The following is a 15,244-nucleotide window of genomic DNA, read 5'->3' on the forward strand; positions in this document are numbered from 1 at the left end:
GTTAGACCTCACAGATAACTTCTCTTGCAATTATCTGACATGCCACTAAGTGAACCACTTATATTTACATTCCACTGAGTGAATCCATTTATACTTTCACACCAAACTAATTTTTCAAATTGTATTTTTATTGTATTTTTGTGTAACACCAATGTAAATACTTATTAGTAATGTCAGGAGCAGCACTGTTACGCAGTGCTGTATTTCAGTGGCTGTTTGAATTTTGAATTTTTCTAACTCCTCCTCATATTGATATTCCCTTCTAATTTTCTCATATTTATATTCTTTGGGAGTTCATGATTTTGGTGCATGCACGTATAGCTGTGTGAATGTACTAAGGAATTCTGAAGAAAATATAAATCATGGAAGGAGAAAAAACACACTAAAATGGGAAAATAAATATTCAGGCTAACATGATTTCTGCAGGTGGAAAAGACTGCATTGCAAACAGATATATATATTTTGAAAACAAATGGTAGAACTACATGTAGTGAACAGAATGAGGTTTGGAAAGAAAACTGTACAGGTTTCTGTATGAGGATGCTCCTCTACAGACATAAAATTAAGTGACAAAGCAGTTGTTCTATGGTTTGGTCAGGTGAAGAATAATGAAAGAGCTGAAATGTAACAGGATACCTGCATGCTATGCCAGGGAAGTGACACCTTAAGATTAGTTGAAAGTGAAGCCTACTGGGTGGACTGAGATAATTGAAACAGGCAGAGTCCAAGCACTGAGCTCAAAGACATCAAAGTGTTTTATGAAGAGTGACAAGCACAAGATGGGAGAAGAAGAATAAAGAAAGTATCTGGAAAACAAGTTGTCTTCTAACAATGAACTTCTGAAATCCAGTCTACCTTTGGCATCTTAAAGAACAACTGGAATGTCATCAACTCTAGCAGTTATTTCACATGCATTTTCAAGTAATTTTTACTAAGTAGAGCTCAGTAATGTGTTAAGATTTATTTTACCATTAGAGTAGAAATGCGTAAAGAATGAGAAAACAAAAGTCTGTCAGTTAAATCTTCCTACAAATCTCCCTGTTTATCCTTTAATTGGTAGATTAAAGAGCAAAAAATAGAACTATAAAAGAACACTTCAACTTTATTAGGCTGTTCTATTATTAATATTGCTTAAAATTTATAGGAAGCTCTACAAACGCACAGTGTTTTACACCAAATGAAAGGAACTCTGAAATCATGAACTGCAGTCTAATTTGAGGGGTGAGTTAATGTAAATGCCTTCAATCATCATTTAGTATTAGTAGTTGTATCATTAATATGTATCAACAAATCCACATTTTCAGAAACTTCAATCAGATCTGCAACCTCAGAGATTCAACTGTTCCTTCATTTGCATTTTGGTTTGTTTTCTATAAAGCCCAAATACTCTTTTACAGAAGGTCATTTATGCTGTGACACTGACAAACGAGTGTCAATTCATTTGGGGGATTCTCACTGACCACTTCCACTACTCTTAAGCCTTAAATTTACATCACAGCCTTAAATTCACACTGCACTTTTCCCAGGATCACTCCTCAGTTGAAGCAAACCTGCCACAATGCCACAGACTAAAGTGGATAAACTAAAATTATGATTATTTCTTAAATATCTACAATATCTTAAATACTGTCTTTAAATATAAGCATCGATGAAGTTTTTCTCAGAAGTGCTTAGGAGCTAGATTTGTAAGAAAACTATGAGTAACCTACACACCTAAATACCTTGACAAAAAAGGAGTAAACAAACATCGTAACATTCCAGTCTACTTGACTGCTTCTCAAAATCAAGGTCACATCTAATAACAGTGAAAGTAAAGCCAATCCGCTGTTTGGCCACATAACTATTTACTAGTCTAGAAAATAACATCTCTATATTTAATGGCCATTTTATATTATGCCTAAGATTACATTCTCTGGGAACTTGTAAAAAGCAATTAACTCCTTCCAACCTTTCCTCTCCAACTTCCCTGAACTGTCACACTGAAAATTCAGCTCAAACAAGCTCGGTCAATGTGATAATAATAATACTAATAAAAAAAAAAAAAAAAAGCAGGAGGTGCCACACTATCTCTAAAACCAATAGAGGAAAAAAAAAAAAAAAAAAAGAGAAATACTCAGGGAAAACAATCTGACTGTTTGACTGTTTAAAGCTGTGACTTCACAAGAATTCATCACATTAGAATGGTATTTTATAGGTCTGGGTGGTGTTTTAGAAGAGGCAATACAAGATGAATGCCAAAGAAAACACAAAATGGCTGCTAATGTATCTAGTGTTAAAACGCACAGAAAGTTCAAGGGTCTGGCATGTAAAGTGGAACTCTGAGATTTAAAAAAAATGGTTTATGGCAGATATCTCAGAGTGGGAGTGACTGAGATATTCTCTCCATTTAAATTATTCATATTCTACAAGTCTTTTTCTAGAACTTATTATCAGGCAACAAAATGAACACAGTCATCCATCAACATAAACAAACACAACTGAAGCACATGATCGGAAATCTAACAACTGTCAGTACCAAAATTCAGAGCATTAACAGTAACACTCTCACAGGTCAACATGGGTAGCAGCTTTTAGGCCTGCAAAAGCTAATCTCACTGGTTTTATTTCCTCCAGATTTCATTATAGATGCAAAATGAGACTAAAAGAAATTTTATGCTGTTACTGTTTTTCAAAATAAGATTTTATGTAATTTTCTTGCCTCTACTTAAAAGTATATAACCATAAAAGATGGATTTTTTTTTTTGTTGTTATTTCATTCTAATTCTAACTTTTTACCAAAATTTGGCATTAAAAGTAACCGCAACGTCCTCTTTTCCCAATCTTACTTTTGGCATTCTGTGACCCAAACATATAGAAAAGAATTCCCTTTTACAATCACTAAGAAGCCTATTTCAAAACTCGCCTTTTAAGCATTACGAAATTCAATTCAGGATATGGTACCAAATTCATAATTGAAGTCTTGGAACCAATCTTTGCAACATAATACCATATGCAGACAACATAAAACACCAAGCACAAATTCAGAAATGCAACATGTGCAGCTACAGAATATCCACTGTCAAAAGACATTTGAGCAATAATCAGGTACTTTTGCTTGCGACGTGTGAGTCATGTAAGTGATTATTCCCATATGATGATCACGCACTGTTTGCATGCTGTTTCTAGTGCCTTAAGCTGTGTGACACCTTCCATTTGTTGCTTTGTAGCCTCCCTTTCCCAATCAGGTCTGTGCCTGTTACACACTTCTCCTGAGCTGCTGTGGCAGTTTCTTCCCTGTATCCCAGATGTTCTGTTCTTCAATTCCTCACTCTTTGCCTTATGTAACTCCATGCTATAATCTCTTCAGCCATTCCCACTAGCTTTTAGTTTACTTCCCTCATACTTGGAAGATCACACAGCAGATAATAGCTGTTTACAAATCCAGTACACAGTTCCCTAGCAATTTACATGTATAAAGCTCAATTTCCATTGTGCGACACCAGCACCTGATCATGTGTGCCCCAACCAACATTATCAGTGCCAAAACAAAGAATGACCAAAGGAGAGCCCAAGTGGGTCCCTATTAGAACTACACAGTTACTATGAGAACTGTGGCTGGGGGAGCACCTGCTTCTGCACTGGACAGGGTGTGTGGCTGGGGACACTCCTCTTCCCAGCCAGCTTCTTTCTCCCTCTCTTCCTATTCACTCCTAAGATAACTTTGAAGACAAGGTACGACATCAGCTTTGGGCTCCATTAGTAAAGCTTTGTAAAACTCAACTTTGTACAGCACCATGAATCAAATTGAGACTGCTATTCATGAAAACTGCATGATACTTACTTACCTGAAATACAACACAAAAAGGAAGACTTCTTGGTATTTGATTACAGAAAGTAAGCCCTGCCCATAACACGAAGCAGGAAACATGTTAGGAAAGCAAAAGTTAGCAAAAAAAGAAAAACGAAAACTTAACCAGTATTCCTAGACTAGACTATAGTATTTTGTAAAATATCTTAAATGCTATCCTACTCCTAATTTTAAAAGATCTTTATAAAACTTAAGCATGAAAGAACCAACTCAGTAAGACACGAGCTGTTATGAAACACAAAGAAGAAAAGCCATTGATATGTAGCTTGTTATCTAATATGCTGTTAAAACATGGAAGCAAATACACTGGTCCAGGTGCTAGTAATGAGGCTGGCAAGAGCTACAGAAAAGTCAATTAAGTACGACCAATGAGGAAGATAGAAAGGAAGCAGTCAACAGATAATTAAGAACTTTAAATAGCATCCATTCATTCTGATTAAAACACCAAAAAATTACTGTGCTTTTTTGTTGTAAGAAGACCTTTAATTTAGTCAAATTGCTTTTTCAATTGGAAGCTTAGGGAGATATGGATTTCAGCTCCAAGTAAAAGCTATCTCCTGTAACCTATTATGTTTCCAGTTACTGCTTAAATTGTACATTTATCTTTCAACAATAAACAAGAAAAATGACATTCTATTCTGTAATATTGTTCCTTAGTCAAAACACTTGATCAAAGTCATGTTTCCAAAGTTATTCAGGATAGATCCAAAATCATTTAACTTACTTAAATGATAGAAACAGATTAAATTCCTCACCTTGCATATATACATGATATCCATACTTTGATGCTAAATTTATTTAGCAAATAATTTAGGAAAACCATTTTACATGCCAGGCTAAGCACTTGGATAATCCCAGAGCTAACATCAAAATGTGGCATTTTAGGAAACATAAGGAAATGTGACAAAAATTATTACAAAATAAGGAGCTTTTTTTTTTTTTTAATACTAAAATTCTGCATATAGTTTATGTGCTAATTTCTACAAAGTATAGTCTTTGCTACCTTCTGTTTAATTTGTTTAAATATTTAGTGTTATATATCCAATCTCTTTCAGACTCTTGAAGTGGGTGTATAAATCTCCTACTTTATACTCTAGTAAAATACTTTCTTCCTGGGTCTGGTCAGATAAAAGAGGTGTAATCTTTCTAAAAAAATGCAAGGAAGCTATTAGAAAATGCATACTTTTGAATTCATTTCATTGATTTTGCCAGTTGTAGACTTACTTCTGCAGTGCAAATATTTATAAATATAGTATATCCGGAAAGATATTTCAGGTGCTTTTATTAAAATATAATTTTAATTAAAATATAATACTTTTAAATAGAAAAATACAAAGAAGACATCATTCACTGAAAAATGAAACAGACATTGCAAGAAATACTGTATTCTAAACTTGCCAGATTTGACAAGACAATGACAAATCAGACACCAGCTGAGAGACTAATAAACTATGCAAGGGGAGTGTTAAAGAACTGGTATATAAACTGAAACTTTTGAATGTCCTAGCAATTAATAAATTACTGGGCTTTTGATATTTTAAAGTGAACTTTGGAATCTAGAAAGATTAATTAATCTCCTTTAAGATTAATTTAAAGTTAAAATGAATATGGAACACTGAAAACAGCATCCTACCTCTAGGATGCTATCTGTAAATGCATAGTTATTACAGATGATTAACTTGCTTTTCAAACAGCCTTTAATTATGTAACTTTAATGTCTGCTAATTGACATCACTTTTGAGAGCTGAACATGGAAGTTCCTCATTTACCATGTAACAAAACAGAAAACACGGAAGTTTTCTTATTAGAATGAACCTTCAGTTACACCTTTAGGAGGAGCAGGGTGTTTTTCATTCATTCTTTCATTCTTTTTTTCATTCTTTTATCCTTTTTTTTTTCTTTCTTTTTTATAATATGTCTATATAATATAACCTAGTCTCTATAATATAACCTAGTCTGAAAAGAAAACACACTACACTATACCTGAGATTATTTTTTTTCTTTTCTTTTTGTAGTATGCAAACTGCTTTGTTACATTTCAAATAGTATCAGCAACCATCTCTACATTAAAAGCAGGTATTACTAAGCAAAACTTGCCTAGTTTGATTCATTGAAATACTTACACTTCTGTATTTCACAATATATTCCAAAATGGGGGCGCCTCCATCATCTTGTTTAGTTATGCTAAGTTTAAAACTCTTGCCACTTCCTGGTTGTCCGTGAATTGATGGGGGGCTTGGCTCCCCTAAATAATGAAGAAAAAAAAAAGGTGGATAAAAATAATTTAGCAGTGACAACCTCAAATTATCAGTGGGAGCTTGTCTATAATCAAAATCTTTATAATCAGCATGACTCTTCCACGCTCTGTAGAGTATCTTGAACGTGTGTTAAATGTTTTGCTTAAAGTGTGTTCTAAACTAGGTTAATAATCTCACACAAGGAAACAAAATGATATCAAGTAGGAAAGAGGGATCAGATTCTTTGAGACTTTCTGACTTTTTACACTTTCAAATGTAATTTACTTCAGAAATGATTTAGCCATCAATTCAGCAAGGCTGGTAAGCTGCTACTCACACTGAAATTTATGAGTAACACAGAAAAGCATTCTTAGCATTAAGCATGAGCTTTAGTCCTATATTCCAGATCTGAACTGTAATAAGTATTAGATAAGTTGACTTTCCAGTAACTGTGTCAAGACAAAATTAGATGTTTTTAAAGTAGTCTATATAAAGAATGATTGTAAAGAATAATATTTTGAAAAAAAGAAAAAATTTCTCTGTAATGGAAGGAGAAAAATAATTTTAAACATACAACTGATGGGTTAATTGCCAGCTTTAATCACTTTGCTAATGACATTTCACAGACCAATTATAATTTCTATATATGATGCCTATTGTAAAATTTCAAATCAGGTCCTAAATTAACACCTCGTAGTTGCATTCTAATCAAAATATTTGTAGGTTTCCATTCACCCAGAGATATCTTGTTACCTTAGAAATATTTATAATATTTGTTATATTTGTGTTTATCTCTTGTAAAGGGGAAAAAAATATATTTAAATATCATCACAGATTTTTCTAGCTTTCTGTCAGGTAATATATGTATCAGTTCTATCAATTTCTATTGCTTTTCTACCAAGTATATGAATAATAGCAAATATGCTATGTGAATAATAGCAAATTATTCTGTCATATAGTATATTTAGAATATACATATTCTTTAAACAAAAATAAATTTGAAAGCTGACAAGTTACAGGTTTTGGACAGAAGAAACTTGCCAATATGAATATTGATATAGAACAACATAGAAATATTTTGTGTTATTTCTAGTTGCATTACTATTATTGTTCATTCCATTAGGAGCAGTATTCTTAGTTATACTTAGTAACATCTTACTCTGAAACCAGTTCAATTACAACATTTTATGATAGACAGATCTACTGATCTGTTGCTGATGTATTTTTGTGTATCTACCTGAGCAGTGCTATCTGTAGGTCCTTTATTTTTAATTCTTCATCTGTGTTTCATTTATTAATTATTATTTTCTGTTTAAAAATAATTTGGGGAAATAATTTTCATTAAAATCTTTAATCGTTAAATCTGAATTTCTTGTCTCTAAAGGTTATAAATATTGAATTGGCTTTGCATCATTTGCCGCTTTCATATCATAGTTAAAACAATGCATTCTTATTTTTCTATAGCTTAAGGTTTTTGTTTTAGACTTGATAGTTGCAAAACTTGTAATAGCATTATCTGCTGGGAGAATGTCTCCAGAAAGGGCTAATTAATTTCTCCCAGATGTGTGTAATACTCTGTGTATAAATGAGAAAAAGTCCTTCATCTAGTATATTTCATGTTCTGTGCTCTTGAATATAACATGAAGATTTGTCTATGTCTCAAAAATACAAATAATTTAAGTCCATCCAATTTAAGCTTAATTCATATTATTTGTTGGAGAGGATAAGAGAAACAAAATTTCAGAGAAACAACATAGAGAAGACTGATGTTATATGCTGCTTCACAGTGTATAAATGTAAACCATATTATCCACAGTGAATCATACTTGAAATTATTAGCAACATACTCAAGTAAGAATTTACATTTTTATTTAATAGCACAAGTATTACTCACGGACAGGTAAGGTCTGAAATATCTCAATTTTGCTATATTCTCCTTGCCCTTTTCCATTTACAGCAGCTACCTTGATTTCATATGTCGTATTTGGTTCCAAATTGCTGAGAACAACCATTGCTAAAGGAAAGGGAAAAAAATACAGAAACAAAATTTGATGAAGCAATGCATTTTTAAAAAGCCATACATTTTTATTTTTATTTTTTTTGCTTTACCTGCTTTACTCGGAGTCCAATTTTCAAATAGTTTAGTTTCAATTCCAGTGTTTTCAAACTTAGCTGTTTTTCTGAGTGCTAATAGTACCTTTTTTTTTTTTTTTTTTTTTTTTTTTTCTCATCTGTATGCAAACATTGTTGGGAATGAGAAATTCAGGCTTCTGGAGGAATTTGATGTCAGTGTTATAGAAGTCATAGGCAATAATTAAGGAGCTTGATGAGGGATTGCTATTTTGCGTTCAGACTGTGAGCACAGGAGACACAAACCTGGCTCCGACATGGCAATGGGCATCTGCTGCATGTTTAAGCCATATGCAAACAGTTCATGACTTGCCAGTTCTCCCTTACTGGAGAGCAGTACTAACCATCCTTTGTCTATACTCCTGGATGCAGCTGTAGTGAATTACTGGTGCTATGTTCAGACAGTTCAACCTAAAATGACAGGTGCTTATGATGATCAAAGGAAAAGTTCCAAGTTACCTACTAAGGATCTGAAAGTGAATTAAGTATGTTTATAGATACTCAGGAAGAGGTGTATGGAAATGCATGTTACATTATAACAAAAGAGTGTTTGGGGAAGCAAATGTGTTCAAATTTTGGTCTTACAGTTTTCCTGTAACTTGAGAGACAATACAATCCCTTCCTCTACTCCTCAAGTGGTTTCGCAGAATCACAGAACCATTTAGGTAGGAAAAGACCTTTAAGATTGTCAAGTCCAACCATCCAGGTTTCCTAACATGTTCTTCAGTAAGTACCGTGCTTTCAAAAATCAAGACTCAAGCCTTGGCAGCAATATTTCACAGAACCTGAACATGTCACTAGAACACTGCCGGTAAATGCCATCAGAAGCAGAAAAAGAGGCAGAGAATGTTGCCCAAAATAATATTGTACAGCTCTAAGAAAAGTGTTGCTGACAACGCATAGCAACAAATCCAGAAACAAAATGCAGAAAAAGGATATTGAATTCCAAGATCCTCTACGGGAATGCAGTACTGCACATTATCATAGTAATGTAAATTACTAATACCAACACTGAATATGCACATGGAAACTTAGATCCATAAAGAGGTCTTGGACCATTACCCCGTCTTTGCAAAAAAGGTTCCTTTTGCTGTCTCCACAGAAATTGACCGCTTGCTGTTTGCCAGCTCTCAGCTCCCCAGATGTCAGATTCATATCAGGGAATGGACATAAACTGGATGGACGTTAGTCGCAGCACAACAATATTCGTCTTACCCAGAAAAGCGGATGCTGTGTTATCTTACAAGAGGAAACAGAACTTCAGCCAGTAGTCTCTTTCTCAGTTTTTTAAGGAAATTACTTACTTTTTTTCAATATAAATTAGTATTTCAACAGTTGCTTTACGTTTACTTTTCTATATTTGATGAAAGGAGAATTATTTGTCAGCACTCTTACATTCTTTTGACTCCAGATTTACTAGAATTTCTATTTATTTTGTTTCTGCAGCAGACACAGGTCCCATTACATGTGCAGCTAAAGGTATTTAATGAAATTTGGAAAAACAGTAACTTCCACATTTCACAGTTTATTATGAGCACTTTGCATGAATTTGCCACTGAAAAAATAATAACCATTTTATTGTAAACAAAACAGTAGAATTGTTTGCTTTCCAGCAACAAAAACAAAAAAAAACGTAATCATTTTAAAGAGATTTAAAAATATCAAACCATAAAGTATAACCATTTTGTGAAAAAAAAAAAAAAAACAAAATACCACCATGAGAATAAGAATCAAATTTGGAGAAGAGAAGGATTATGACATATAACTTTCAGCTATGGTAAGATGGAATTTAAAACCTCAACCAAGCAGTAGCTGTGTTTGGCTTGCTTTTCAGCCATGATTATTTTCCAAGGCTGGATAATTTCGTTGAAAATAAACCTTAGGGCATACTAAAAATTAGTGTTACTGTAAATGCTTTTAAAATTTAAACAACATCAAAGTATGGATATGAGTCTACGCTTAATAAAACACGAACGTGTTAACTACATAAAACCTAAGGATCCAATTCTATAAACACTTGAGTGACTCCTGGGGCCTATCTAAATGAATAAAATTACTTATATATGCAGTATTTAAAGAATTAGTGTCTACTTTATAATCCCCTGAACAGCACTATGTGTCTGGATACAATGATTCTTACAAATACATTTATGAAATTAACCCAACTAAATCTGATGGCATAATATGCCCTCAAGAACTAGAACCACTTGGTATCAGTGATGACATGATGTGGACATATTTTATAAACAGGAGAAAAGTTATAAGCATGTTCTCCAGGAAAGCAAAGCAAAGAACCATAACTGATCAGAATACTTTAAATACTCCAATTGAAAACCTAGAATAATTGAGAAAGATTAAGGAACTATCCCATTTTATGTCACAAAAATGCAGGGTTTAAAAGTAATCTAAGAGCAGTGAAAGTTTTCACTGCTTATTAAGTGTTTTACTTTTTTGAAATATGTTTAGAATGAAAGCAAATACTTAATAAAATAATTTGCCTTTTTTTTTTTTTTTTAAGATATGTACCTGTCCTTGTATTATCTGTTACAAAATCAACGTATTCATCTCTCCATATGCAAATTAAACTCTTAGAGGAGCCCATAGTCCTGGCCACAATGGATGTTTCAGTTTTCAATGATCATTGAAGTAATTGCCAGTAAAATTTCAAATCATATTCTGAAATAAATATGTGAATTTCATTTTCAGTATATGAATGTGAAAAAAATAGTCCACTGCATACCATATGTGTGAATTATGCCATTGGCACGTTCACTGGCATATATCACATCCCAAAGAACTGACGTTCTTTAATCACATTGAGTCTTTTTGTACTTCCTCTATCTATCTGATTCTGTTTTTATATTGTCTTCCTAATCACAGCATCTTCATGCTTTCTCTGAAGCATTCCATTTTAATTTTTCTGGGATTATTCACACAGTTACATTGAAGAGTAGACTTGGAAGAACTACTCCTATTAGAAGGAAAAACAGAAGATTTTCTTGTGAACTCTGTAGGCATTGCAGAGCTCAAGTACCATGCTGCTCAACAGCATTTGTACTTTCAATTTTTAAGAAGATAGACAGGGAGGCTGAAAATCACTTGTTACTCTTGCAGGAGATCATGACACAGCAAGTTACCAGTATTATGGTTTTATTTTCTTATACTGTATAGAGAGTTTAAAACAGAAAAAAAAAAATATATATATATATATATATATATATATATATATATATATATATATTTGGAGAAGTTATGCAAGAAATAGTGTTTCAATTCTGTAGCAAATTATTTTTAAAAAGCCAGAACAACCACAGAGAATTAAAACTCACCAAACAGAAAAATTAATTCTGACTTGGTCTGTGACAAGAAAACTAAAGATTACATAGTATTAAAAATAAAGCCCTTGCTTTTTACTATATAGAGTTTTCTAACTTGTAAGCAGATCTAAACCATTAAAGGATGAATGCACTACAGAAAAAAAAAAGAAAGAAAAAGCCACAAAAAATGGAATATTAGATATTAGATAGAATGAATAGACCAAAATTCAGAACTCCATACTTAATAGTCTAACTATTTCAAATACTGAGTATAAGCTTTTCAGATAGGAAAGTTTTACTGCAGAATATTAATTGCTACCAAGATGAAACATACAAAAATGATATCTGATGATTTGCTGTGAAATAAATTGTACCATAAATCCGACTCAGTAAAAACAAAACAAAAATCAACAGCTTATTTTCTAGTCCAGTGGTAGGTTTTTTACATTACCTTATTACAGAACAATTAGATGGGAAATGCCTGGTATATTAAATCGTGTTTTCACCAAAGGAAACCTGGCTCAGAAATCTTTAAGGACTGCAATATATTACATAAGTCACCACCAAAGTAAGGAAGGTTGAGGAACTAATAATGTAGTTACACTACATTAATCCCAAAGTAGATCTTACATGAGGTTAATTAACAGAAATATTACATCAATACTCATTGGAGAGCTACCTGTTGCATAGAAAAATGCTCTTCTCCTAGTTTTGATTTCAATCCTTTGAGGATGACAGCTCTAACTAAAGTAGGACATAAATTTATTTTGAAACACAGTAGCTGAGACACATCATGCTGAAATATCATCTTCAGTAATAAATATTTCAGATAATGGCAGCAGTGCAAAATTTCTGTCAAAGAAGCATTACAGATTCTTTGAAGGATTTTTCTTATTTCTTTCCCTCTAGTCTGAATCTCCATTACTTATGCAAACTGAATTCAGTGCAGGTTAATAAGTGCAGTGTTTCGATTCAGCTAAATTTTGTTGCATCTTTTACTTATTTTTGATAGTCATTTTTGACTATCTCAAGGAAAACCTGAGTCCCCTGGAAATACCTGAATCTCTTTCAGAGGAAAAAATGAATAGCATTTTTCATGGACCTTAAACAGTTTTCTCTTTGTGGAGATAACTCAATTTCTTTTAAGAAAAGAAGAAAAAGGACATGGGAGGAGAGCAGTGAGTAACCTATGGTAGCATGGTATTAAGGTTCTGTACAAATCCATCCTATATCTGCAGATGTCACACATTGTGAGGAATTTCTCTCTGAACCTGTCTCCTTGGCATAAGCGACATATTTTTGTTTAATTTACATGTTTTCACAATAGAAGGAAGGGCATAAAAGATATTTTTCTACCCGAGGCTTACAGAGTTAGATCACAGACTTGTTGGCAAAATGAAGTTAGAACTTGCCACAGGCAGAGAAATACAGGAAAAACAACATAAAAACAGTTTTTGCAACACAATAAGCAACATTTTTATTCATATGCAGAAATAGTCATGCTGCCTCAGTTCCATCTGTCTGCCTTGCCTAAGTAACAATTAATTTCATAAATACTGATTCAACATCTGGCTATAAATGTCAGAATTCAACTAACACATACAAAAAAAGAACTATAATAATGAAAACATTTCAAGTGGTACATTATATGGGAAAAATACATATATATTTGTAGCCATTCCCACTGATACCAAAATTATTGGCAAAAATTCCATCAATATCTATGGAGACAGGATCCAGGCTTAAGTCACACCCTGATATGTATACTCAGAAAAGGACACAACCATTTTAAAAATCGGAGAGAATGACTGTCATCATTATCTGTCTTTGCACTATAACATATAATTATTTCATTCCTTTGCAATAAAGGTTGTAGTGGCTTAATTAATTGTGAATATAAGTTAATTACCTGTGAATAAAGATATATAATATTGTAGGTCAGATATTATTCATGTTACTGAATTAATTATTTCATTATAAAGTACTTCTCAGAGGTTGATATTAAAAGTGCACTTGGTAAAAATATTTTGTGAACAGCCCTCAAAACACAATTACCCTGTTAAACTCCTCCAAATATTGTATTGTATTGTCTAGGATTCTGAGATGCTGGGTTTACAAATTAAACCAGGAAGATCATAGACCTATAGCCATCCAGACGATTACCTTTGATACCTATTTTTATTGAAATAAAACTAATAAAATGAAATAATCGTGTGGGAGAATTATAGTTATAAAATGTATGGTGCTATACATTAATGAAAACAAAATAAGCACTACAAACTCCTCAGAAAAAAGCACATTAGTAGACTGACAACAGAGTTTATAATATATTGAACAAACACGAATTCAGAAGAAGGATTTTATCATTTTACATCACTTATGATGTAGCAATGAATAGGTATTCTTTAGAAGACTTTCTAACTCCAAGTTAATTTTCTAGTTGCTATTTTTAAAAAGCAAATTTCATTTTGTATTTAATCGAAATCACAGTATAGCACAGAGTTCAGAAAAAAAAAATCCTCAGAGAAACACTTCTGGAACAAAACCTACTGAGATGGATCATTATACCAGTAAATTGTTCACATAACTTGATTCAAAATAGAAACATACTTGCACGAACTGTTTATCAACTGATGCATTTTCTCAAATGCTTTAAGAAAAAAAAAAAAAAAAAAAAGGCAAGTAGGCATGTAAAATTTTTAGGCCACAGGCTTACAAAATATATTACTACCACTAGTACCAGACCCCATATTATCAGGATATCTTCTTTTAAATTATTGTGTTGGATCTATTTGAATATAGAATGTTCTAGAACAAATTCTGCCACTTGTACTTGGCAGCCTCTTGTCCTATCAACAAGTCTGTGCAACTAAGATTTACTTTTGGTAGATTTTGGTTCTTAACTCCAGTAACATAGAATTTAGATGTTAAACACAAGTTTTAGCTTAAGAAGAAACAAAATCATGCTAATTTTAAGTTTATCCTATAGCTTTCTATAGCTGTACACTTTCATTTGTCCTTTCTTCATCTCCAAGCATTGGGCATGTTACCTACACTGAAATCTTCAAATTATGTTTGGTTAAATCTCCTGCTACAAAGAAAAAAACACAGTCCTTTCATTTAAAATTTAACACAAAATGTTTTTGTTATCCCACTGAAAACATGTTTGACACTTCAATGACTTTGGCTTTTAAAGAAAACCTACCGTAGAAAGTTGCCCAAACACAGATCCAATACCTTTGGTTAGATCACTCAAACAGGATATGGAAGATGAGGGTTTAGGATTTAGTTATCTAGTTATTTAGTTAAATCTGGCAGCTATAATCAATCTCAGTTCTTCCTGTTCTTTGGACTTTCTTTTCTTGAAAAACATTTGAAGATATTTCCACGCCCTTATTCTGATATGTGTGCAAGATAGGGTAGGTCAGGAAACAATATTATTAAAATTTGTATTAGTTTTAATGCTGATGTTTTTAGTGCAATTTTTGCAAAAGCAAACATTCTTTACATAATTACTCTGAAAATTTCTAGAAGAAGTAGATGCTGAGGCTTATTTAGTCCGGTGATAAGAATGTCAAGGGGTGATTGAACAGTCACCTACAGTCCCTTCACAGCGGAATACAAACAGCCGTGTAAGACTTCTCAACAGTGGCGAAGAGAATAGTAAGGGCAACAACTATAAGTTGTAGTTTTCGCATGTCCATGCCATACAT

The 15,244-nt window shown here is 32.8% G+C and overlaps 1 protein-coding gene across 5 annotated transcripts in view; it reads right to left on the bottom strand.

The window, feature by feature from the left end:
* The window catches only part of NCAM2 (neural cell adhesion molecule 2), a 290,357-nt gene that overhangs the window by 45,911 nt on the left and 229,202 nt on the right, over nt 1-15,244 (bottom strand). For 4 of the 5 annotated variants that reach the window (XM_068690047.1, XM_068690063.1, XM_068690055.1 and 1 more), the window contains exons 13-14: nt 7,979-8,098; nt 5,971-6,092 (exon numbers count right to left, since the gene is read on the bottom strand). In XM_068690047.1, coding sequence (XP_068546148.1) covers nt 5,971-6,092; nt 7,979-8,098 — 242 coding nt within the window. Of the gene's footprint in view, nt 1-5,970; nt 6,093-7,978; nt 8,099-15,244 lie in introns of those variants that run through there. The other variant, XR_011098756.1, reaches the window with a different exon arrangement.

The sequence above is a fragment of the Anas acuta genome, chromosome 1 (genome assembly GCF_963932015.1).
Source record: "Anas acuta chromosome 1, bAnaAcu1.1, whole genome shotgun sequence".
NCBI lineage: Eukaryota > Metazoa > Chordata > Aves > Anseriformes > Anatidae > Anas > Anas acuta.